This window comes from Lottia gigantea, assembly GCF_000327385.1.
Source record: "Lottia gigantea unplaced genomic scaffold LOTGIsca_52, whole genome shotgun sequence".
NCBI classification, from domain to species: domain Eukaryota; kingdom Metazoa; phylum Mollusca; class Gastropoda; family Lottiidae; genus Lottia; species Lottia gigantea.
This window is the reverse complement of record NW_008709781.1, coordinates 1,353,207-1,380,191: the sequence shown is the minus strand read 5'-3', so window position 1 is coordinate 1,380,191 and position 26,985 is coordinate 1,353,207. Positions and strand designations below refer to the sequence as shown.

General features: G+C 33.1%; 5 protein-coding genes across 5 annotated transcripts; 4 read left to right on the top strand and 1 right to left on the bottom strand.

The window, feature by feature from the left end:
* The first annotated feature begins 4,270 nt into the window (after window positions 1-4,270).
* LOTGIDRAFT_234531 (hypothetical protein) lies at window positions 4,271-6,254 on the top strand. The gene is made up of 2 exons (XM_009062635.1): window positions 4,271-4,901; window positions 5,644-6,254. Exons 1-2 carry the CDS (start codon window positions 4,337-4,339, stop codon window positions 6,213-6,215), a joined length of 1,137 nt encoding a protein of 378 aa, XP_009060883.1. The 5' UTR covers window positions 4,271-4,336; the 3' UTR covers window positions 6,216-6,254.
* A 1,077-nt stretch (window positions 6,255-7,331) lies between these two features.
* Window positions 7,332-10,657, top strand: LOTGIDRAFT_234530 (hypothetical protein). The gene is made up of 3 exons (XM_009062634.1): window positions 7,332-8,983; window positions 9,022-9,189; window positions 9,879-10,657. The coding sequence occupies exons 1-3, from the start codon at window positions 8,611-8,613 to the stop codon at window positions 10,391-10,393; spliced, it is 1,056 nt and encodes a 351-aa protein (XP_009060882.1). The 5' UTR covers window positions 7,332-8,610; the 3' UTR covers window positions 10,394-10,657.
* A 480-nt stretch (window positions 10,658-11,137) lies between these two features.
* Window positions 11,138-14,759, top strand: LOTGIDRAFT_234529 (hypothetical protein). Its single transcript, XM_009062633.1, has 4 exons — window positions 11,138-11,237; window positions 11,565-11,953; window positions 13,499-13,760; window positions 13,976-14,759. The coding sequence occupies exons 2-4, from the start codon at window positions 11,654-11,656 to the stop codon at window positions 14,512-14,514; spliced, it is 1,101 nt and encodes a 366-aa protein (XP_009060881.1). The 5' UTR covers window positions 11,138-11,237; window positions 11,565-11,653; the 3' UTR covers window positions 14,515-14,759.
* Window positions 14,714-18,138, bottom strand: LOTGIDRAFT_193351 (hypothetical protein). Its single transcript, XM_009062632.1, has 6 exons — window positions 17,877-18,138; window positions 17,367-17,489; window positions 16,822-16,992; window positions 16,257-16,343; window positions 15,918-16,066; window positions 14,714-15,468 (listed from the first exon to the last, which is right to left on the bottom strand). The coding sequence occupies exons 1-6, from the start codon at window positions 17,944-17,946 to the stop codon at window positions 15,178-15,180; spliced, it is 891 nt and encodes a 296-aa protein (XP_009060880.1). The 5' UTR covers window positions 17,947-18,138; the 3' UTR covers window positions 14,714-15,177.
* A 1,492-nt stretch (window positions 18,139-19,630) lies between these two features.
* On the top strand, window positions 19,631-26,599 carry LOTGIDRAFT_165600 (hypothetical protein; the record flags this gene model as incomplete). Its single annotated transcript, XM_009062631.1, has 17 exons — window positions 19,631-19,751; window positions 20,289-20,426; window positions 20,641-20,752; window positions 20,949-21,041; window positions 21,419-21,536; window positions 21,794-21,922; window positions 22,214-22,263; window positions 22,645-22,747; window positions 23,152-23,207; window positions 23,382-23,523; window positions 23,901-23,940; window positions 24,111-24,182; window positions 24,555-24,768; window positions 24,977-25,039; window positions 25,522-25,651; window positions 26,121-26,234; window positions 26,555-26,599. 17 exons carry the CDS (start codon window positions 19,631-19,633, stop codon window positions 26,597-26,599), a joined length of 1,740 nt encoding a protein of 579 aa, XP_009060879.1.
* Between the last annotated feature and the right edge of the window lie 386 nt (window positions 26,600-26,985).

Below are 26,985 nucleotides of genomic sequence, written 5' to 3'. Positions count from 1 at the left end.
TATTCAAGGCTTAACAGCAATACCTGGTATGAATCTGGCCAATTTACAGGGTCTACAGAACATGCAGGTGTCTCTGACAGGTGTTCCAGGTGGTGCCATTGCAGTTCCAATATCAATGATAAATTCCAATCCAAATATTATACAGAATCAAACTGGGTTGTTTGTCAGCTCTTTACCTAATCTATCCACATCAACATCATCTACTGATCAGTTACAGTCTATATCATCTATAGCACCTCATTCTCAGGTAAGAATCAGGTTGTCATTTCACTGGTATCATACCATATCATTCTATTCATTCTCATCCAGGAAAGATCATTGCCAAGAAGTTTGGCAAAATCTTGATGATAAACCGGATCCTTCAGACTGAAATGACTTACTAAGATTTTATTTTGAAGAGAAAACAAGCTTGATCAAGTCCTCCTTCTGTAATGTCTTTCAGAAATCCAATTTAACAGAAAATCCACAAATTTATTTAAATATTCAGGAAACTTGTTATGTATTTTGTAGAACTTGAATACAACTGTCACATCGCCAGGATTAGTTACCATGGTAACTGGGCTTCAGACCACAACCCCACCAGTTATAAATACAACATCCATCGTGTCATCACCACAAGTTATAATGTCTACAGGTAATACAGCATTTCACTCATCCATGATGTATTTTTCTTATGAGGGGATATGTGTACTTTTGCTTCAAATTTATAAAGATTATGTTCGAACTTGTAAAAGTAATTGAATTTGAAAGTGAATTAAAGAGGCACATTTTTTTTTATCTGTTTCCGAAATTTAAATAATAAAAGATAGTAAATAAGATTCCAATTTTGTGTGTATATATAATCTATATTTATCTTTATATTATATACCAATACTTGTAATGTGTGGTGCTTTGTGGCGCATGTTGTCATGATCTTCGTTTACCTCCTACCAGGGCCCACGTCATCAAATCCCAACAGTACCGCCAGTGTGGTTGGCAGTGGAGTAATACCACAACAATCTTCAAATATGTTATCTTTACCGATTGGACTGCAATATTTACCTGTTAGTTCGAAAGCTCAAGCCAGCACAGGACTGCGACCGTCTGCCTCTATGCCACTGCTACAGGTGTGGGTTTAAATATTTTCTGATTAAAAATCTTATGAATTGGTCAAATTTAAGCAAACATTTTGTATTCATTTCATATGAAATTTGTTTTGAACAGTATTAATCAGATTGTATTTAAAGCTTTTTGTATTGCTTTGTTTATCACGACCATAATTTGAACTGCAGATGTAATAAGCAAAAATAAGTAATTAGCAAATTTATGATAAGTTAAAATGGTTCAGATTATGGTCAATAAAATATCATCAAACCATTTATGAACATATTCAATAAGTTTTTTTATGTGTTTACATATATTTAAGTTTGATGGTATTTCTGTATTTGCATGTTGTGTTGAGCACAGAAGTGTAGCCTTTGTATTGACAGAAGTCAGATAATGGAGAAAAAAAATTTCACATATAGATTTTATTCGTTTTATTTTCTAGTTAACGTCTAATAGAAAATGATGTTTTGACAACATTCAGTGAGCAGCCTTGATTAAGTCTCTCATTTCATTGCCTTTCAGCTCCCTGGTCAACAATCTATACAGCTTTTGAATCTCCCTCAACAGAGAGCTCAAATCAAAGGTTCAATAGGTCAAGGTCAAGGGAATATTGGTAGAAGTCAACAAGGAACATCCAATATACCAATATCTAATGGTAATTAAAGATTAGTTTACATGCTTAAAGGGATGTTATAGTCATTGTTTGATTGGTATTAATGTATTATCCAAAGTCAATTAATTGTCGATTTTGTACATTCTGGTTAGCATACTTAGCTCCATGTGGTTGAAGATAAATGATGCTGAATTATTTTGACTATTGACGTTTGAATTTATATTGTAATATTTACGAATAACTCAATTATGTATTTCAGTTATTACACAGAGCACCATGGCAACCATCTCTCAGTTAAATATGGGCAAAACTGTACAAGCTGGCCAAGGAACAATAACAGCACAGCAATTTATGCAGCTAGCATCTGGTTCTAATATCCAACCAGCACCACAAATGACAACAACTCAGTTATCTTTTCCAAAACCGTCCCAGAATCAACCATTACAATTTCATCATTTACAAGTTAAACCTGGGACTCCATTGACTTCACAAAAACCAAAATGTAAAAAACCACCAACACTTACTCCTCCTAAATGATAGTTAAATATATTTTAATTGTACATTACTAAAGAATAAAGATAAAATGTCCAATTGTTATTTTGCCAATGTCATGGAAAGCTTTCAAATTTTCTGTATCAACCAGGAACATCTTTTAAGTACTGTACAAAGTAAGAATCAAATTAGGTCTCAGAAATCTAAAAGTTTAAGTCAAAGTTTTTAAATTTTTTTTATTATTTTTTAGGCAGTGGCTATTTACCACGAGCATGGCAACGATTTACTAAGGCTATTTACCATGTAAATTTTATGTAGCAAAATAGGGTTCCTCTTATATAGCAGAATTTTTTGTTATTGCAAAGCTGATATTCCAATTATATTGAAAAAAAAAATTGAAACAATAGTAGCCTACAGTAGGCATAGCCTAGTAGGCCAGACAACATCTAGATTACTGGAACGTTGTGTCAATTTTGACCAGAAGTCGCTTGATGCTTTAAATAGTTTGGTGCCTCCTGATACCAGTGAAGAATTTATTATTATGATATCCATGCAGCGCGCTTGTCTCGAAGTTAATACTAGTTGAGATCTTAATAGGAATGTCACGATAAACGAGACTACTAAATGGAGTAACTTCCCTTGGACTGCATTCAGAAAGTTTGGACGTTGTAAGTAATTCCATAATATTTGCCAATCTTTACAAATTCCGAAGCTATTTGTTAAATCATGCTTTGATGTAGTCCGATTAAGATATCCATGCAACATAGATCAAACAAAGAAAACGACCATTTTTACTTGACTATTATGGCAAGGCAAGATAATATGATATAATAATAGGTGCATTCCTATGTAGCCATTTGTAGGCCTAATCCTAATAGTAGCTGAGCCAATGAATAGACCTACTCATCATAGAGTTATATATAGAAACATAACTCTATGGAACCCATTGAGACCTCATTGACTGAGCTGAGCCTTTTTATGTTAATGGCAGAAAGTGTTTTGCCGTAAAACTTAAGTAAAAGTAATGATTTAACCAACCGTGGATAAAACACCCACCGCTCACCTACCCTACGTCTTAAACTGAACATAAAATTAAAGCTCTCAAGAAATGTCAATTTGACTATATTATATTCATCAGTGAACTTGCCCGGTGTCATAAAGATACAACAGAAGCCGTATAAAATCTGGAAAATTGGAAAATTGATAAAACTATGTAATTATTGAAAAACTCTTAGGCCTGATCTTAATATTAAGCGTTTTACAATAGTTTTGCATATTTGTGGATAATTTCTAAGCTTTTGGATTTATCAGATTATATAAGGATCCTGTTATTATATTTATGACACCAGGTATATCTACTGATGAATATAATGCTCTTATTGGCCACATAAAATTCTTATATTTTATGTTCATTCTAAAGCCTTATTCCTTTAATTTTTTCTTTTTCGAAGGTATTGGTTTTTTACACCAATGGCAATATTTTATTCATGTCGATGACGATATGCCTATAATCATTCGAAGTATGTAAGCCTACTGCTGCTACTCTAACTAGAACTAGGCCTAACAAACGGCATAATATTACGTTATTCAACGATAAAAACGTAGCTGGTTGCAGGGTTTGTACGCTTCCGACAAAATCATAGGGCACAAAATTTTAAAAAGGGGTTCTCCTCGCTTAACTTTAGCATCTTTTACTTCAGGAATTTAACGTGGTGCCGCATATACCTGACAACCTCTTGATTGATCGAACTTTTGTATTGATTTTGTTGATCACGTCTCAAATATTGCAATCAATAGCCACAGAGGTCATGCCGCCACAGAGTTAAAAATAGAACTTAATTATTATATAGCACTATAACTCTTCTTTGCACTTAACTACATAAAGCCTAAACGACTGTCCAACTATGACAATGACAGTTTTGTGTTCAAAAAGCACAAATGATTAAGTTTTTACGCAGTAGAATAAATGAGTAGGCCTACATATACGACTATATGTTGAATATTATAATGAAACTATGTTCCGGAACGTTAAACACGACCTGTTTATTACGTATTATTGATTGCATTTTGCACTTTTAGATGTTAACACAGTCGTCTGGTTGAATGTTTATTTAGTGTAGAAATTATTTAGAGGAATAATCAGATATGGGAGGTTCGAATAGCAAGGATGGACATGTTATTAATGGTGGCAACCCTGGTACTTCAAAGACGTTACCTGAAGAACCACCATACCCTGGACCGTCTCCAGAATACAGATTCATCAATACAGAAATTGCTAATACTGGTAGATACACACTGGGCGGTGCTGGTGCTGGTAAAGAAATTATCTCTAGTAATATAGATTCAGTATATCCAATGTTTGCAGGGCATTATAATGAAAACTTTCGTCTCATGTCTTTTTATAAGACACCAATGATCAGACGTGAAGGAATGTTTTCCTCGACCATCTTGATTCCATACCAGGCCATCTTCTATCGATACCCACACCCAAACGAAGGCTGGCGATTAGAGATTGAGAAATCAGCTATAGAAGGAAAAGTCGATTACAACCATAGTTTCATCAATCCACAAGGTATATCAACAGATTCATCACATTTGATACAGTCAATTGCAAGGCACAGTGAGCAGGGTGGCAGATTAATCTGTATGGAGGAAACAGGACAGCACATAGCTAAAGGTTTTTCAGCTGGACTTTCTGGACATATACCAAGTAAGTGTGACAAATTATCTATTGAAGAGTGTTCGAATCTTGTTTTTGCTACAATCAAATGGTTCCCTGTTATTTAGGCAGAAATATTTTAAGCAAATGTAAGTTAGAAGCAATACTTTTAGGAACACTTCTTTTAGGCACACGTTCATTTGGGCGCAGGTCATTTAGGCACATCCCCAATTAAGCACACTTTTTAGGCACACCAATTTTCGGCGATAGAGGACGTAAGCCTGTGAAAAACATAAATTGAACGTGTGTCTTGTTTTAAATCCTATATAGTATACAATTTGAATTGGTAATAGTGTTACCACCTTAGAACAATTTATTTTTGTAAATGCTTTCTTTCGCTATCATGTGACCAGGATGATCTCTCTTTTTGTTTCATTTTGACTGTTTTTTCATTATTATTTTTTTCTTGCATTTTTGCTTTTAGTCTTTGGTCTTTTGGGGCAATCCCCCATTACGCTACCATCCCCCAGATGTCCCTCAATTGACATTGTGCCCAACATTAGTGTGTCCAAGTACCCCTCACCCTCCTTTAACAAAACTGCGCCTTTTGTACAGTTCAGTGTACAGGGGCATTATGATTTTTTCGTAGATCGGAAATATTGACACTTCTTGATTTCCCGCCAATGGTGTCTGGCCCTAAACGTGCCGATATCCCTTACGTATATCACGAATAGGAACGGGACGGGACAGATATGTCAAACAAGTTTAATTAAAGTGTTTGTTTTTTTTTCAGCTGTCGGTGTGGACATATTTTTTGATATGCCAACTCATCCTAATCCAGAAATCTACACCTATCAGATGACCACCATACCAATAACGGCACGCGGCAAATTTGGCGGTGAAATTGCTGCAGATTGTGACTGGGCCACTCATTTAGGACAGTTCTTATCTCAAGGGTGGCGGCTTGTAGAAATATTTCTTGATAACAGCTTGGTAGTTGGCAAAGCCTTTTCTGGCACAGTTTACATGAATGCTGTCTGGATTTTTGAGAAGCCGATGTCCAGAGTGAATGATCCAACGCCTGTTTACCAGGGAACCTTTATAGAGCATTTCGTAACAATAAAAGGTGGACTGGGTGGCAAAATTTCCGGTAATTTTGACTGGGATCAGAAGATAAATGAAATGGCCAATAATGGTTGGGAACTGGCATGCATTTTAAAAACTCCCGAACAACGCATTTGTGGATTCGCCAAAGCCAAACTTAAGTTCATAATTTTTTTTCAAAGAAAAATTTTATCCGAAGAAGCATCCGGTGCCACCGGTGGATATGATAAACCACCTTCTTATGATTCTCTCAAAGGATAAAACAATTTTCCTTTTATTAAAGATGCTTTATGGAATCTCATCCAATGTTTCACAGTCTCCTATGCTCAAAACATAATATTTTGCCATTACTGTACCTATAGCGTCCATATTAACATACAAAATGTGGTTCGTTTTACACAATCCTCGTTCTGGTAAACTCTAATCAATCTTTCAGATCAGGGCCGTGCAGATCTACAAGATGTAGAACCTGCGAGCATATTTTAACAACCAATTCTTTCTCTAATAAGCATAACGGTAAACAATTCCCTATTAACGGCGAGCTTTACAATACGTAGGCGAAACTAAAAACTCTTTGAGAGAAAGAATTAACGGCCATCGTTTCGACATCTCCCATCATCTGGATAAACCTATTGGGAACCATTTCAATTCTCCCAACCATTCCCTCACAGATATGAAGGTAGCGCCCATCGCAGAAGAAGACACCAACCCTAAAAGTTCAAGACTATACAAGGAGAGCTTTTGGATGAACCAACTAAAAACCATTTCGCCCTGTGGACTAAATATACAGTTTGATTCTCAAATAATCCCATTTGTTGCTCCATTCAATAACATTTCTTGCCAAGCATCCCGAATTATCAAAAGATACTACACAGAGTTACAAAATAAATTTCCCACTATTTTTTACAAAAAATTAGTCATAGCTTATTCGAAAAATAAAAATCTACAGGATATTGTTGTTCGTGGTCGACTTGACCCCACCGATGATGTAGAGTGATCTAATAGCATTAAATATTCTCATTTTCATTGTCTTTGTACTTTATAGTATATAATAGTCTAAAACAATTTACTTTCTATACCTGCAGCCATTAATCGCTTTTCTTCATTATTCCAGAAAATTTGAAGCAGTCAATGTAGATTATAAGTATTATGAATTTCTTTATTAGGTCCGAGAAGATTTATATGATAACCGTTATGATAATCTTTGATTTAGTTCATTGCATATTAGCATCACAATTATTGTAAACATAACTTTAACCCTGTGCCAGTGCCTTATATTGAATAGTAACTGGTTACTCTTCAATCACCCTAATCCCTATTATATTACTATTATTATATTTTAACCTACTGATATTTAAAGGGACAAGTTCGCCTTCCGTTTGACCAATTATACCTTAGTCTCAGATTTTTTTAGCGAATCAGAAATATTGTTCACAGCTAAACGGCGCAATTTTGTTTATAACTATGCAAATAAGGTCATGTATTCATGCACCATGTAAAGAGAACGGCATGGCATTCTTTGAAGATAAAATTGAAGGTAAATCGTTCCAAATAACATAATATTGATTAAAATTTCAATTTAGTTATCACATGAACGTGTATATCTAGATCTTATTTGTTAAAGCAAGGACATTTTGTAGCAAGGTGCAAAAATGTGAACCTCTGAATTAAGGCCCTGTAGAAAAAGTGCAAGGAATTTAAGGGCAGTATGCGTTTATTGATAGTTGTGTGATAAATAGAATCTTTCATGCGTTCTTATGCGTTATTATGAAATTTATGAAATTCATTGCCGGATCAAATATTAACACCGCCAAGACTCGGGTAATATTAAATCCGGTAACTCATTTCATAAATTCCATATGACATAAGCTTTCGTTAAAAGATCCTCTGTGTATCTAATGCTTCCACGATTAAGCTGTCCCATAACGCATATTTTTATCTGTTTTTAAAATGTTATTTTTATCTTACCAAATTATATTTTTTTTAAAGATGTAAGAATTGAGGATCAACATTTTGAGGATCACAAACTTTTGTTTTTGTTTTGTATAAATTTATTATGATACTTATAATGATATATTTCTTTTAATACTATTCTGATATAAATGTTATTGAATTAGTCTTCTTCTTTTTTTAGCTGTTATAGCCTTGCTAATAACTCATGTCCAATTTTGAACCTTAAGTGACGTCCCCAGACTGGTCGCTGAATGGACCAAGTTTGTAACTCTAATATAAAATTTTATGAATAATCACGTTAATTCTTGAAAACATCAGCTCAATCCATAGTTCCATACTCGATAATATAATAATAATAATAATAAAAAACAGCATATTATTGGTAATGCAGCAAGCCATTGTCGACCATTGTTCTACTTGTTGGGTCGAAATGCATACGAATCAACGATCTGGGAACCAGAAGATCTATTGGTAGACAAGTTCCTCATCTGACCATGTTGTTATCTGTGTAACAAAAGATTATTTCTTGTTCTTTAATGGTTTGTATGATGATTAACCTACATCCATCCATCATTAACGTAGCCTCTCCATTATTCTATTATGACGTTCAGAAATGTTAATTGAACTGTCTTGCAACTATGGTGCTTCTTAGTTGTTTTATGACGTAAAGCCATTATTTCCTGTTATTATATTTGAGGTTAGAATGGGGTGTGGAGCCTCGCAGCCGAATGTTCACTGCACTGGATTATTAAGTGTTCTTTCATCTGAACCATATGATGGTGTAAAATATGAATACAGTTTCTATGCAGATGTGGTTCCCGTAAAGTTATCCAGTAGAACGGAAGGCCATGTCAGACATGTGGCGGATGCGGAACAGATAAAAGAGCTAATGAAAAACTTAGTTACAAAGTATGAAGACAACAAAAGATTGTTGATTCTTCATCATATTCCTTTACCGAACCAAAAATCAGACACCAGAAGAGCTAAAACTGAACGATTTCAAGGAATTCTGTACAAGAAGATTAACCCTTCATCGCCAGATACTGAAGTCGTTGATGCTGAAAAAAATGGACATTGTCCGTAGAGCATGTTAATATTCTTGGAAAAACCATAGGTGATGCCGGCTTTTATGACAAAGCTTTTGAAGTGAAGGCAGATACAAGCCACGTTATACAACTTTTACACAAAAGAGCAGCCAATGGAGACAGATTTGTAACAGCAGCTTTAACCGGGGCATCACTCTTCAATGGATTTAACTTCAGTTTAGATGGATCCAAACCCGGTATGTTGAGTCCTTCAATAACCATTGGACATTGAGATGATGGCTTCACCAGCATGTCATTCATGATGTAGTCAGTTAATGAAGTTCTTTTTTTAGCACAATAGTGTAATTTGGGAGCTCCAAAGATATGATAACCCATACAAAGCATATGATGTTCAACATTCCATTCGGAGAGCTCAAGATAAAATGAAATGAGTGGAGTTTAACGTCCTACTTTTCTGCACCATGTGGGCTCATAAAGAAGGGCAACGCCATGCACGGTAGCATTAGCCTGCTCTTTTTCGATTTCCAATTGTCGAGGGATCTTTAACGTGCACAGCCTGTAGCACATCGGGACTAGGTTTATTTATTGTCCCATCCGAACGACCGGACGCTTTTTCCATGTCAGCCCCTCTTACCTGAAACTGTTCAAATCCATCAAATCTATCAAAGTTAAGTTATAATGACTTTTCTTGTAAGTTTGCAAAATAAATCTCTGTTAATCTGCGAACGAACAACTTAAACCTTGAAGTATAGTAAAACCTCTATATCCAATGGATGCGAACATTTCTTTTCCAACCATACATATAAGAACACCTTCATGACGTCGGTTGGGTATATTGCTACCGCAAAGTCCCAGTTTGTAGTTGTTTTTGTAATTTACCGAATTTAAATCTATTATTGCCAACACAGGCTTTTTATAATTCTAGTTCTTCAGATGGATATGATATTTGAAGTTCCAAGTCCCCAAGTAACTGAGTTGTACAGTTACCATGTGGAACCTGTGACTGTTATTCAGAGGATGGTGGAAGGGACCACGGGCAACAGGATCTGTTTGGAATGCGATTGGGTTTGTGAATTTGATCAGCATTTAAAGAAAGGTTGGCGGCTGATTGATATATTTGCTGATGGAAGTAGTAAATGCAGACCATCTGTTGTTGGAACAGAGATTGTAAAAACTTTTCTTTGGGTGTACGAAAAACCACGCTCGGAGGACGATTGTACTCAGAGATATGAAGGTGCGGTAATTCAGCAGTCCACAGGTGCATCTCCAGAAAATGCAGTTTCTATACAAAATGGGGCAGCTTATTGGGAAAGTGAGATACGTCGAATGGGTTTAGAAGGATGGGAACTGGCTTGTATCATTCAAAATCCTTGTGTTCAAAGGACTATTTGCAAAATAAATTTTGGAAATATCATGTTTTTTCAAAGAAGACTGTCATGAAAAACGATTGGGAATTCTTGTTCTCGATTGGGGATATATAAGTCTATTCAATTTTTTGTTGAACGCAATCGTTGCCGTTGCTGGATTATAATCGTGTTCGCTACTTCGAATAGTTAGTTTCTGTGATCGTTTAACGAGTCTCAATACCATGTACGAATGTTAAATTATTACTAGCTTACTAAATCTTCAGACAATGTCTCAATTAAATTTGGGTAATTTTTTTAATTTATATCACTTTGACATGTAAATAAAAATTATTCAATTACCACTAGACCTACTGCTGGAGAAGGAGGAACTGAATTTGTGTAGGGTTGAAGATCAATTAAAAATTGAATAATTGAGGCTGGACCGGGCAGTCCCCCCTTCCCTCATCTTTGTCATATTACAGGAAACATTGCCTGTGTATATCAGTTAGGACGGACTATATAGCTAATACCTGGACCTTCAGCTCTGTGAGACATAAGCGTCCATAAATTTCACACGTTCAATAGATTTCTGTTATCTACAGGTACAAGTAAGAACCGCTATATTCCCTTGTTAGTTTTCATAAGTTTTTGCCTGAGAGAATATTGTGTTGTCTTGTACAATCCGAGTTATAATAGCCTAGATTTCTGTAGTTCCTGAAATGTATTGCTTTAACACAATAAATATTGATAAAGCCCGTCTGTATAATACCATGGTATTCAAGCCAGTAGAATAACAGAATAGCTGTTTTGTATTGAACTGTTTATAGCAACTGCGTCAACAAACATGGTTGGATATTGTGAAATTATTTGACCAAAGTGAATATAACCTAGTTTTAGGGTGTAGCAAAGGCAAATTTCTCTTAATTTAAATACAAAAGGTACGAATTGTAATATTTCGCGTGCAGATTTCAAATACATTATAGTATAATATGAACGGTACATTAGGACGGCTGGCGTACAATTATTTGTATAGTGGTAACAGATAACTGAATTCTTTATTGTAATACAAAACTAAGTCATGATCATCAGTCAAGACATAGTATAAGCTTATTATTTGATATGGCATTGCGCAACATAGGTATAAATGTATTGCAATCATCATTGTCGGATTAGGGTGACAGTGTGTAAACTGTAATGAAACGCATTAGCTCCACTTCGTGGTATAAAAATGATTGTGAAATACTGGTTTTGATTTTACTTTTCAGCATTTACGGTCGCCACTGAAACGTTGATGGTATAACCAGTGCCTTTGCAAAAGGATAGTTTTCAACCATTCTTTCTACAAATTTCAATCATGGGATGTGCAGCGTCTTCAAACTCGGGAGGTACAGTTATTAATTCCAATCCTGCAGCCTCCGCACCCCCTTACTATGGACCTAAAGTTGAGTACAGATTTGTGAACACAGAAGTGTCGATGACCGGAAAGATGTTTGCTCTTAAACAAGGAGATCAGTTGACATCTTCGGATATGGATTCCTTCTACCCATTGCTTTCAGCACCAATGGCAGAGGGCTTCCACATGGTGTGTTACAGAAACGTACCAGGCCAAGTCCAGACTCAAATGATGTCTACTACAGTCAAATTACCGTACCAGGTATTAAGAATGTCTTAAGCATTTCTTTATTTTCTCATACAATTTGTAATTGCAAGGATCATATACTGTTTCTTGGCTTGTCATACACAAGCTTTATCTTCAGCAGCCAATAAGATTATTACTGGTATGAGTAAGAAAAGCCTCTCATTTGTAACATAATCTATGGAAATATTGAATCTGACAATCTTTGAGCGTAATGATATTGGAAATATTCGGCTTGAAAATAGTTGAGTGTAGTGACATTGGAAATATTCGGCCTTACAATGACTGAGAGTAGAGACAATAGAAATATTCGGCCCGATAATGACTGGGTGGGGTGGCCTTGGAAATATTGGACCTGACAATATGTGAGTGTGGTGACATTGACATATTGGACTTGACAATAACTGAGTGTAATAACATTGGAATAAGTGGACCTTACAACGTCTGAAAGAAGTGGCAATGGAAATATTTGACCTGACAATAACTTGGTGTAATGACATTGGAAATATTGGACTTAACGATAACATAGTGTAGTTACCATTCGAAATATTGAACTTGACGGTGACATAGTGTAGTGACCATTGGAAATATTGGATTTGACGATGACGTAGTGTAGTGACCATTGGAAATATTGGATTTGACAATAACACAGTGTAGTGACCATTGGAAATATTGAACTTGACGATAACATAGTGTAGTGACCATTGGAAATATATCGGACTTGACAATAACACAGTGTAGTGACCATATGAAATATTGGACTTGACGGTGACTTAGTGTAGGGTTCGCTGGAAATATTGGACTTTACGATGACACAGTGTAGTGGCCATTGGAAATATTGGATTTGACAATAACACAGTGTAGTGACCATTGGAAATATTGGATTTGACGATGACGTAGTGTAGTGACCATTGGAAATATTGGATTTGACAATAACATAGTGTAGTGGCCATTGGAAATATTGAACTTGACGATAACATAGTGTAGTGACCATTGGAAATATTGGACTTAACGATAACACAGTGTAGTGACCATTTGAAATATTGGACTTGATGGTGACTTAGTGTAGGGTTCGCAGGAAATATTGGACTTGATCACGGTGACATAGTGTAGTGTTCGTAGGAAATATTGGACTTGACGATGACATAGTGTAGGGTTCGCTGGAAATATTGGATTTGACGGTGACTTATTGTGGTTTTCGCAGGAAATATTGTCCTTAACGATGACATAGTGTAGGGTTCGCTGGAAATATTGAACTTGACGGTGACGTAGTGTAGAGTTCGCTGGAAATATTGGACTTTACCATGACTGAGTGTGGTAACATTGAAATTTTCAGCCAGTCTATGACTAAATAAAAAGGAACACTGAAATGAAAATGTTCAGCCTGACAATAACAATAGAAAACACTTCGCGGAGAGGTGTTATATAGGCTAGCCTGTTCTCCAATCCATTTTCTTAACGAAATAAAATATTGTTTACAAAAAAAAAAAACAATAGAAATTTTCAACGAACAAATGGCCGTACGGGTATGTAATATAACTATGATGCCATTTTTAATTTCAGGCTATTTATATGAAGAAGGAAAGCGAGCCAGAGAACACATATACACTGCTTATAGAGAGATCCAGTATTCAACCAACACAGATAAGGCATGGTTTGATACCTTTATTTGGCAATACCTCAACCGAGGTGAACACTGAAACTAACCATCTCCTATCATCAATTATGACACACAGTCAAAATGGTGGTCGGTTTGTCACTCTGTGTGCTAGTGGAAACTCTGTGTCTTCTGGATATATGAATCAAATGTCTGGAAAATCTCCTGGTAAGCACCTACCTCTCTATATCCTCTATTCCACTTACTCAAAGAAATTTCCAATGAGCCAAAATCCCACAGTTCATAATGTAACTCAAATGATTTGTATTTTTACAAAATAATTTTTTGAATTGAATAACTACAAGCATGTATAATGTGCATCCCATCTTATCCTCAAGTATATCTGTATACTCTATCATCATTTTTTCAATTTTCTCTTTCAGTTTCTGGAGTTGATTTATTTTTTGAGATACCAAATATGTCGAGAGGAAAATTTGTATACCAAACTATACCAGTACCTGTACAAATCTCTATGAAAATACAAGGTTTAGGCAACCCTCAAACTATTGTCAACTGTGACTGGCTTGGAAATTTCCATGGTCCCCTTTCTCAAGGCTGGAAAATGGTGAACATCTTTTTTGATATGTCATCTAGTATGAACATGCAGCAAGGGTTAATGAGTATGCAAGCAGGCATCAACTTGAATACTATTTGGTTCTTTGAAAAACCGGAAGATCAAATGAATGACAATACTCAAAAATACGAAGGTACAATGGTAGAATTTATTTATGACGTAGGTCGATCAGGCTTGTTTAACATCAAATCTAACTTGGCCTGGGAGGGTAAGATAACTGAAATGGGTCAACAAGGCTGGGAATTGGTTTGTATTATAGACTATCCAGGACTTGTTGGAGGTGGTGGTGCCTTCAGTAAACCAACCTTGAAACTGTTAATGTTTTTTCAAAGAGAACTTCAACATTAACAGCTTAATATCCAGGCCCTGTTTCTCGAAAAAATCGTACAATCAATTTTTGTCGTAAGAGTGGTATCTCTTAATGTAATGGCAATTTTTCATCCTTAGACTTTTTGAGATAAAACGGGTCGGTTCTCTCAACCTAGCTGCTGTTGACATGTTATTTCTGAATATTGATTTTGCAATACTATTTCACCAAAGCTGTATTCGTTATTATGTTATATTTTATTTTTATTAAAATTTATTGTTATCATTATTCGAGTTATTTATAGTCAAAACAAATAATATGATACATGTACTTATAATTATTGTAGTCAAAACAAACACATAAATTACTTAATTACACTTAAATTACAAAATATTTGCAATCTTATGTCAAAAAATTAAAAATTTTCCTTCCTTCATCTCTACAGATCTCTTTTAGCTCCATAAGTTTTATTCTCATGTATAGAACCAGACACATGTTTCCAATGTTCCATGTTACTCTTTCCAATCTATCCCAGTATAAATTCTCATTAGTCATTAAAAAATCTAATATTTGATCCAATCACCAGTCATTTAAATATTTCTATGTGCAAGGTAACATATTAAGTTCTGTCAAATCACTTTGCAACATTCTAAAAAATATACCGGTATCACAAATTGCAAGAAACTCTCAATCATTTACATTCATCATTTGAAAGTCTGTATGAAGTCTCGCAGCAATAGATCTGCAGCAAATCCAGGAGTTACTGCACCTTTCATAACAAGATTTTCTAACATTGGTAGCTTATCTTCAACTTTATGGTTTTCACAGAAAACATCTAATATATTATCTTTAATATGGTTCCACATCCAAATTTTTAATTGTTTTTGTCTACGTGTGGTGAATTCAGTAGATTCAACCATTACTTTACGATATTCACTCAATGTATCCCACAATTCTGGAATGCCATCTTTAGTAAAGGAGGAAATCCTAGTCACCTGAAATACAAAACCAATAACTATAACAATAGAATTTAATTCTGTTATTTGGGATTTTCAGTTTGCATTTTGCAGTTCAGATTTATTTTTTTATTCAAAGAGCAGTGCAAAACATTCAAAACTCAAAAGAGGTTCTAACCTCATCATAAGAAAAAGTTAGTGATAGTTATGTGATAATAAAGGAAAGGATTGGAAGTCTAGCAACATACAAACATACTATGAACATTTGAAACAAGGTATGTTTCTGTATTTCTAGAACAATTTTGAACCAGATTCCAGGATTCTAAAACAAGATTATTTTGGTCCATTTTTATAAAAGTGTAAAACTTTGCATTATACTAAGGGAATCATGTTTCATACAAATAACTCTTTAACTTTTGTCATTTCATAAATATATTAATATAAGAAATAAACAATACTTGGAACACTTGCAATAAAATCATTTATACCTTGGGTTTCCAAACTTTGGATCTTTTTCTCATGAATTTTAAAGCACTGATATATTCTGTTTGTATTCTTCTGGCAGCTGGTATTAAATCACCATCACTCTTATTAACGATTACTATATCAGCTACTTCTACTATACCCTTCTTTATTCCTACAAATATAAATAAATAGCACTTAAACAGGTGTTTTTTCATCTTCTGAAAGACTTGAGGTTGTTCATAAGATGTTTTATATAATATTGTTATACCTTGACCTAAAATTGTCAAAAAATTGCTGAAATATTTTTGACATCCAATATTTTGACAACTTTAAGAACAGAGTGTCACAAGTATCGAATTTACCTTGAAGTTCGTCGCCTCCTGCTGGGGGTATTAATAAACAAAATATATCTACCATATCAGCTACAGCAAACTCAGATTGACCTACACCTGTAATAATACATTAACAATAACCATATTGTCACATCAAATCAAAATAACAAACATTGATCAGGAATAGAGTTGCTTAAAAAATCTGACAATTGTAAATATCAATATCAAGTGTAACATCAGAATTGTTGCTTTTACTGTACGTACCAGCCATGTCTGATGGGAACTCTAGATTCCCTGACTTTTACTTTGATCTATGGTGGCAATTCTTTTTAATGGCTTTAGTGACTTAGTTAGGGTTAAGTAGGGAGGGCTATATGTTTTTTTATGCACATTTTTGTGCAGGGCGCTACGAAAAGCGACGGCCATTCATTTCACTGGTTTTTTCAAATTGTGTTACATCTTCATAACGAAGAAAAAAAAACTTGCAGCTTTGTGACAAAAATATATGATTGTGTTTTTGGCATTTAAGAATTTATAATTTTTCGTATATGATGATAGTATACTGATACTAGTAATTGTATAATATAACACTTACCAACTGTTTCTACAATAACAACATCAAATCCAGTACCTTCACATAATACTATAGCTTCATTGGTAGTTCTAGTTACACCACCTAGAGTACCACAAGATGGCGAGGGTCGTATATACGCATTATCATCACACGACAGTTCTGGCATCCTAGTTTTATCTCCTAACAATGAACCTATAGAAATAACCATAAAAGAGTTTATAGCTTTTTAAGCCCTGGAAAAAGGATACCAACTCAATCACAGAATGGCATCATGTATATTTCATAATGAGAAAATATGAGCCTTGACCTTAATTTATGGAGAATTCCTAGCACTTTCTTAAAAAAGAGTTGAGGGTCTTTGCACTTCAGAATATTCTCTTATCACTGCCAGTCAGTGAGTTTACTTTGCTCCTACACCTCAAGTCAAATTAGGGAAAGCTACCCTCATTTCTATTAAAGCTGTGCTGATGAGGATTGCTTACTCAATACACATAAGATGAGCTCTACTCAATTAAACTGAGTGTGATATATAATCTTCCGAATTTGAAAACTAACATTTACCCTACCTCCAGTAGTAGATGAAGAAGGATCAACAGCTAACACAGCTACTTTATGATTTTTACTAGTCAAATATTTACCAAATGCTTCAATAAATGTACTTTTACCAGCCCCTGGTGGACCTGATAAACCTGAAAAAACAATTTGATTTATTTCAAATTTATTACTTTATCTTTAAGGGATTGTAAAGATGTTTTCTGAAAGAAAATTAAGTGTATCAGGGACACTGATAGCATTCTACTAAAACTAAGTGTTTGATGATGTCTTTAATCACAAAGGTTCTCATTTGATAAAGCGTATTTTGCGGTGCAAATTCATGCTATCAGTGTGGCCGATTCACATGAATTTTAGAAAAACCCTTTTACAATCCCTTTAATACCAATTTTTAGATTGCAAACTGCAAAACAGAAGAATTTTTCAAATATTACATTCCATATATGATCCATGATATATTTTTGCAAAATCTGCTGTTACAGATACATTTTGTAATAATACCAAACCAAGTTGATATCAATTACCTATTCTAAATGTTGTCTGTTTGGATAAGGAATGAGTATTTTCAGCTATATTATCATGCAGTATCTTCATCAATAATAACTGTGCTTGTTTTTTTTTCTTTTTATGTGAAGTTTCAACAAGAGTTATTGCCCTTGCTAAACTAGAGCGTTGACCATTCCTTAATCCATTGTATAAATTAATCACAGTCTCATCTTCTTTTCCAAGATAATTTTCCACATTTATATAGTCCTTAGCTACATTTGGGTGTTGTAACTTCTTTTTAGATACCGGTACTGAAACATCTAATGAAGTTGTTAGATGACTAAGTTTCTGTCTGTTTGTCTCTAAATAATTCTTGGATAGTTTTAATCTAGATCTACCACATAAATCACATGCCGACCGTAAAAGTCGTCCATTTATTCTACTCATGATTATCATCTAAGCCATAGAAATTTTAGGTTTTACACATGATATAAACACTTGATATACAAACACTACTTTATGATTTTTACTGGTCAAATGTTTATCAAATGCTTCAATAAATGTACTTTTACCAGACCTGAAAAATATGAAAAAACAGTTTGATTTATTTCAAATTTATTATGCTCAAGTTTACTTTGAAATTTTTTTTTAAATTGATTATTATTTAAGATGTCCAACTTCAGTAGGGAGGCAGGTTGAATTATATAGGTCACTCAGTTTCTAAAGATCTGAGTGACATGTTTTTCAAATTTCCGTTTTAATATTTTTAATATTGAAGCTTATATAATTAATTTTTCCAAATTAAATGTTTTTCATTTGCTGACATTTCTTCAATCAAAACCAAAGACTAAGTAAGACTAAGAAACATAGTTACTTTTTTATTCTAACAAAATATGATTATTTTGATATATCCAACCTTCACTTTGAAAAGACCTTGACCTTGGAGTCAGACCACAACAATTTTTCTGAATGTATTTCCGGTTTCATGGAATGATTTGACAATGATTCGAAGAAATTTCTTTATTATCGTTTAGAATACACTGTTGCATTGTATACATTTTATGATTGATAATAATAAATCGCTTGATCTCGTCGAAAGATTTAATTGCTAGTCATCTGAAGGAAATCAACAAATATAAGAGAAAAACTAAGTAAATAAGCAATAAACGACGTAGTCCGAAGCTCAATGACTTTTATGCATACATGCCCTTTAGTCCGAAAATTAAAGTTTGAGGTGCCTTGAAATGAATCTTGGTACTTTTTATCTGGCTCTTGATATTTTAAACAAATTAGGGTTGTAGTAGGGTTGATTTGAAATATAAGTAATTTGTATGGTGGTCAAGAAGCCATCATACTTTCATAGTGCTATCACAACTCAGAGACTGAAGAATAGTTTTGGATCAAAAGGTAATAGTAGTAGTATCCATGTACACTTCTTCACTGTGTGGGGAAAAAAATGTCAGTGGCAGTACTTTGAAAGTTTAGTGCAATGTAAACTCTGAACTCTATTTTACATGCATTTGGCTGCAATATCCAATTTTGAGAAAGACATTTTCTTCTAAAAGTAAAAGTAAGTGTATTTGAAAGCAAGTAATTTTACACTCTGACAAGAGATTCAATGAGTATCTTAACTACATCTATGGCTTACCAATCGTCTTACTTTCTAAAACACAACTTTATTCATAAAAATTTGACATTAATCTTTCTCTTGAAGTCTACATTCTATAGACAAATCAATCCAACAAAGTTAAAAGTAGGCCTACATGTATCATCTATATATTCCAGAGTCAAGATGATGTTTCCGTTAAGCCAAAGAAGAGTCCAATGTTTATTTATAAACAAAATATTGTATTCAAGCCATCAGTCAATATCGACTAACACAGTTCTTAGAACACTGTCAATATCTTGTAAAGGTAATATTATTGTTAGATTAATTAGCAAAGTAAAACGTTTTTTGAATGTTTTCCATTATTCTTGGAAGTGGAATAGCAGGCTCAAAATAGTACTGTTTGAATGCTTGAGCACATATTATGTCTTCAAAATTTGTTTTTACAGAGGACAAATTGCAGCCAAAATTTGTGACTTTTTTTAGTAGATATTTATGAAAAATGTGTTTCTTTTCAATTTAAACTGACAAAAAAAATTTTCTAACAGTAATATTTTAAGGTTGATATTCCAATTTTCTTCCAATTCTCTTAAACAAAATAGAAAAATTCAAAAACATTTATGCTTCGCTTTCTCTTTTATTTAAAAATTATAAAACACATTGGTTTTTTAAGAATTTGGCACGAATGAACAAAATCTTACACAAATTTACCTGCACACGGAAGCTATAGCCTTAATGAAAAGTGCACGGATGAATTCTCCCTGAGCTGATGGCTCCTGTTTGCTCTTGGCTTAAATAACATGTTAATTTTCTCTGACCTATAGTTTGTTTCTGTATTTTACAGGTTGTCAAGCTACCAGACTATTTCAACCTAGATATAGAAATAAATCAAAACAATTATTTTTATTCCCTATACACCATGTTAGAGTAATAAGCTCAGATTCACAAAATAGTCAGAATGTAAAATCTACAGACGTTCAAGGTAACATTTTATTTTATATTGAAATCAATTAAGCCACATAAGCTAAGTGAATTCAGAGGTTTGCTCTTAAATCTACAGATTTGAACAGTATTGAACAACAAAAGCCCCTTTTTCTGGGAACAGTAGGAAAAAGAAATAGTTTAGGGTTGTCAGCAATCATCTATTTTACAAGAGTATGAGTTCATTGTGTTATATAATTTATTTTTTTCTGTAGATAAGGGTAAAGTGAAAAGTAAAGATGTATTAAAGAATGATTATTATTATTTCAAAGATAATATTTATATTGAACCATTTAATGCAATGCAGAAGTACTTACTTACACAGAAGTAAGTACATTTTCATTATGTATAGAAATCAGAGAAGGCATGGCAATTCTTCAATATATATCAAACGAAATAAAGTGCAAGAATTAGTTTAAAAATCACTGGAATAAAGATTATAAAGATTAGATTAATGCATCAAAATGTTTATTAGAGGCTAGGTATATGATAAATATTAATTTGGTTGTCTGATTTATTGTAGGGAAATAGAAAGTCTACCATGTTTTAAAAGTAGAAGTCCATACCATCTGGGTGAAAACTTTGAACTATTTTTACGTAGTGATGTTGAATATATGTAAGTCAGTTAAATATCATCTATTGAAACATTATCTACATATCCCATGTTATAATATTTCTATTATTATAGTATAGGATTGAACAGGACTCTGGATTGGCTCGTATTTTTTTAGAGCTCTGAAATACCTGGCCATTGTTTTAAAATTATTTCCAATCAAAAAAGTCACTTTTTAAAGATTTTTCACAAATTATTGTCTAAAATTCTTCACTGATGATAATTAACAATTATGCCTAGATGTAAAAAGTTTTAACCTCACTCCTAGAATTATTAAAATTTTAATCTTTGATAAACATGTCTATCTCATCCCTTTAGAGACTTAGGAGATTACCTACATTAATGTTAAAGAGTCTTATTTCCCTTTCTTTGTGTTGTAGAGCTATCAAGAAATGGGGAAGTTTAAAAGCTATTGAGAAAGAGAAGATGAAAAGATTAGAACCATATCCATTCCATTGTGAGTTCTGGAAACATGTTGTCAATTATATAATACATGATGTATGTCTTTTTCTAAAAATCAAAGAAGCCAAAATGACATATTTTATCAGGATAAAACTGGGGTTTACCCGTAATCCTGTCTACTAGCTGTAATTCCAAATTTACCACCAGTTTGGCATCACAAGAATACTTTTTGACTTTTTGACTTTTACACGTTTTTAGATTTTAGCATGCCAAATCAAATTAATAAAGGTGACAACGAGTCCTAAAGTAGCTGTTATGTGCCCAAACCACCTGAATTAACTATCCCATTCTAGGACTTTGAAAGAAATGTATTTATGGATGATTTGGTTCTTTTGATAGTTTTTAAGCTTGGTAGAAAACAAGAAGGTACTGTAGACCCAAAGATGTATAAATTTAATCCTAGGAAAGCTCCGAAACTAGAGGTAAATCTTTTACTAATAACTATAACATTGGTGTGAAAAAGAAAAAGAATATTAACATCTTTTTTTTTTTTTTTTTATTAGGAAGGAACAGGATATGATGTTACACTTAATGTTATTTGAATAGATGATTAATAAAACTCTTGGAAAATATTTCTTGATCAATTACTCCATTGAACTCAAAATAAGTGTTATTCTATGTGATATCTTGACTTGAAAGAACTCATGGGTTGGTTGACATTGTTTTATCTTTCTTCATAATTAATTCGATTATTCATATTCATTATTTTACAGAAAGATAATAAAATAGGACCAATGAATGTAGTTTTATCAGCTCTTGGAGTGTAAGTATTTTTTAAATTAAAATGTTCAAGCCCTTCTATCCATGGGAGATAAATCTATAAATATAGAGGAAAGCATATAATCATATGCATAATTATAATCAGTTTAGCTTTCTTCGTGGTATTTCTACAAAAAAGCAATGACTGGTAAATGGCTGTACGAGGAACTGTTAAAAAGGAGGAACTCACTGAAAAACCACCTAGTTTCTCAAATCAAACAATTAAATGAGGCTTTTTATGCTGTAGGTTATTTTATGACAATATCAAAGTGCAAACTAAATCTTCATTACCAGAGTTTCTTCATTGTTGTTCATTGCTACCAACCTTCAATCAACTAAACTGCAGAAAAGTAGGATATAAACTTCTCTTTAATTTCCTTTACAGAAATGCTTTACTATCAGTACTGAAATTCTGGGCTGCAAGTTATACAGGATCAGCTAGTATGTACGCAGAATTTCTCCATTCTTTAGCTGATACTGTCAATCAGGTTAGTACTTACACACTTATCATTTAGGTAGGATAAGTAATAATCAACACAATGTAACTTTAAGAACAAAGGAAGAGAAACATTCCTTTAGTCCACCCTTGCTTACCATGTTCACAAGGTTTTGACGTTACCAAAAATTATCCTTCTGAAGAATTTAAGCCAAAATACAAATTCACCTCTGACACTATTTGAGGATATCCAGCCCACCTTACACCTGAAATTTTGCACAAATTATGAAGCAAAGACATGGATAGTTTTAATTTTGTTCAAATTCTAAATTACTAGAATTAAAGTGTTATCTCAGCTATTTTAGATATTGATTGAAGGCTGATTCATGAAACTTGGATAGAAAACTCACAATGTGTCTTCATTAAAACACTCACTCCTTTGTTTTGATATTGTAGCTTGTATTAGCTTATGTAACTTATTTATCTTCAAGAGAAGCAGATTTAAATTATCCGTAAGTTTAAACTTTGTTACCTGTATTTCTTATCAAATTGTTTTGCAACACTGCAATAAAGAAATTATTGCCAATCAAGTGACATAAAGTCATTGGACTACACAAGGAATAAGCTTCTTACAGTACATGTAATGACTGTACAAAATACATGTTACTTGTATGAATTTATTATAGGTATGGTTATATGAAGCGTCGTAATATATTTGCATTATTGTGTGGTGTTTCATCGTTTGGTTTGGGGTCTATATTATCAATATGGCATGGCGTTGAAATGATAACAAGTTTAGATTCAATGAATTTACAGAACACATCAGTGGTGAGTGATTATTTGTCCCTAGATTTGTCCAGTGAATTTCATCTCCATCACTTTCGGACATAAAAACCCCAAACCTATCATTGAACATAAAAGATATGACCTGTTGTAACAAGAGAAGTTTATAGCTATCTGAATTCTGCAGACCGTTATTATTATCTGGATGGCCGATTTGATATCTTTTTGCAGTGATGTCACTCAATAAGATTACAATAACATGACTATACTAGGTTATTTATGTAGAAATTACAAGAAACCTACTAAAATCTAAAAAGTCAACAAATCTTTTGGTGCAGAAGTGAATTTATTACTTGGTATATGGTTTTTGTTAACCTAAAATAACCTGAAAAATAACTGAAATATCATGTGTTATATTGTAGGGTATGGGTGTGATTGGTATATCATTAGCTCTAGAGTTATGTAAGTATCAACTCTGATATATCAACTTGACTCTTACCAAAGTCTTCTATTGGTTATTTTAATAGAGAGAGCAGCATTAACTGATCTATTTCTATATCCTTAGAATCTTTGTCATGCAATGTAGGTCCTATGTATCACTTACTTGTTACTATAGATTATTTTATTTTCAGATTCTTTCAGTAGAGCCTACAAGAGAATAGAAACAGAATCTAAAGCAATGGGTCTTTCTTTCAAAAGATATTGTAAGCATATATATATAATTCTGTTTGAGTAGGACAAGGATATCATAATTCATTTAAACAATCATTAAAATTAGTATCATTTAAAGATGGTACTGATGTAATTATCATAATGATATATTGTATTGAAGTCAAAGTTACAATTTATTTGTTGTCATCACTTCTTACTTTTTATATGCCCACATGAAATGGGCGTATATTACCTTGCCTGGCAAGCTATCTTTAAACAAGTTGTTGATTTGACATACTTTCTTTCTGTTTATTATGTTAATATAATTCATTATATATAGATTTGACCAATGCAAACAAAAAAGGAAGGAGTCTCGAAAAGCTTTTATATTTGTAAAATATAGATATTTCTCTCTGTCATTTCAGTATTTTCTGGCATTGATCCGTTTGTAACTCTGGTATTTTCTGAAGATCTGATTGCTGTAATAGGAGTCTCATTTGCTGGTGTTTGTATGGCACTGTCTAGTTCCTATGAAAGTTTATTAATTATGGATCCTATTGGTTCTATAGTAATAGGGTGTTTATTAGCAGGTGTTGCTATTACTAATAGTAAAATTAATGTGGATAGTATAGCTGAAAAGTAAGTCGCTGGACATAGAAATTTAACTCTCTCATCTGAAAAAACGTAATATTTAAAGAACATGTCCCTTTTACACATCACATTGGATTCTGAAAAATCGATGAATAACTTTCAACCTGATTAACTTTATTTGGGATGTAATACTACCTTTTTTTTTAAAATCAGCCTTTTTATACATTTACTACTAAACTCATATTTCTATTGACAGATCTATACCTCAGAATGAAATAGAAGTGTTAAAAGATTTATTAGAAAATGACAGAATGATAAAGTAAGATTGATTTACAGTCAGTGGTGATAACCCCCAACCCAAAATACTAACGATAGAAACTGCAAAACCAAACTGGAATATCCTAAATTACACTTTGGTAATACATTGGTAACAGCTATTGTATTATCTGTTCTGATGCCAATAAAGTCATTGAATATTTAGGAGACTAGGTTGGCTCAGTGGGTTACAAACTTCTCACTAAACCCGGATGCAGGCTTCGATCCCAGCATAAATCCTAATGATACTTATGGATTTTTCAAACCAGTTTCAGTGATGCAGGTTACAGGAGACTGTGCCAGTCATTTGGATGGGACCATACACTGAGCTGCTGTCAGTAGACATTTCATGGTGTTTCATGTTTTTGTAAATCCAATTTGGAGCAGAAACCTAGGACGTAAAACTTCATTTTATGTGAATAATTGTTTTACCAGTTCATAGAGTAAAAAACAACCATTGTGTAAAATATAATATTCTCCCTACAGATCTGTACATGATGTAAAAGCTATTGAATCAGGTGGTTTGATCAGGTTTAAAGCTGAGGTGAATTTTGATTTTAAAGAAATAACAAGAGATTATTTAAGAAGAGCTCATAATAAAGATGAAATGTTAAAGGTATTATACTAATACAATCTATAAATTTAATAATTTCTAAATTTGCCTCAGTGCACACTGCATGGCATTGCCCGTCTTCATTAGCCCAATTAGTTGCAGAAGAGAACACTCCTGTTCATTTCATTTGCAATTATTATTGGAATAGTATTGAAATTTCAATCTGGATATATACAGGATATGTATTGGGGTATTGATGAGTATGTAACATATACAGACTAATCGTTTTAGTGCTTTGTTTCAGATGTAAAGTCAGTGAATTATTGTTATATTGACAAATGATCTAAAAAAAAAAATATTGAGACCTATTCTGTATGAGTATTTTCAAGTACATTTTTTTTTAAACATGACTGTACCCAACTATGTAATCATAGATATTATATTGCTTTATTTTAGAAAACAATGGCTGACTAAATTCCATGTTATATATTTTTAGTATTTTTTAATTTGATGCTTGATTTTTATATTATAGAAAATGGTTACAGCTAAAACAGTTGAAGATGTAGAAAAGTTTATGTTATCTTATGGACCATTATTAGCTGAACAAATAGGTTTACAGACTGACAGAATAGAGACAAAACTCAAGGTTAGAAAATATACAGTACATTACATAGCTCCAATATTTGAAAACATATATTTTTAATTAAGCCTTCTTTTCGTAATCAGTTGCCCTAGTGATAGATGGAATACTTTAATATCACAGTAGCTCAGTAAGTAAGAAGCTAGGGTATAATCTGATTTGAGATAGATATTTTAAGACAGTAATGCCAATCAAACATTGAAAAAGCCTGACAGACTGGTTTGCTACAAAGCTATGCTCATGAAAGATGACAGATGAATATAGGACCGTTTCTGCTGCTAAAGCAAATTTGCCTGATAGAAAACTTCATAATTTTTTTTTTTCAGGCAAAGAATTCAAGAGTGAGACATATTGACTTAGAAGCTATATGAATGTGTTATTCTATTACATGTTATACTATTATAGAGTAATTACTGTATGTTTATTACATATAATAAGTTCAAAAGTTCATTTGATTTTTACACAAAACAACTTTGACAACAGTTTAAATACAATTCCATATATTCTATCATTCCTGGAATATATCAGTCTGTGCCAAGTGATTTACTTTCAATGTCTATTTCTTCATTTGTTCAAGGATTAGACTTCATTATTCAAGTGATTGTTAGGTCTTCTTATATTTTTGAAATTCATCAAATTTACTATGGTACTAACCCTGTGCTATGTTAAAAGTAGTGTTATTATGGTTCATTTCTATATTATAAGGATTGTGGTTCAGTACTATGGTAAAATCAACCTAGCACCATTAGGTTCAGTT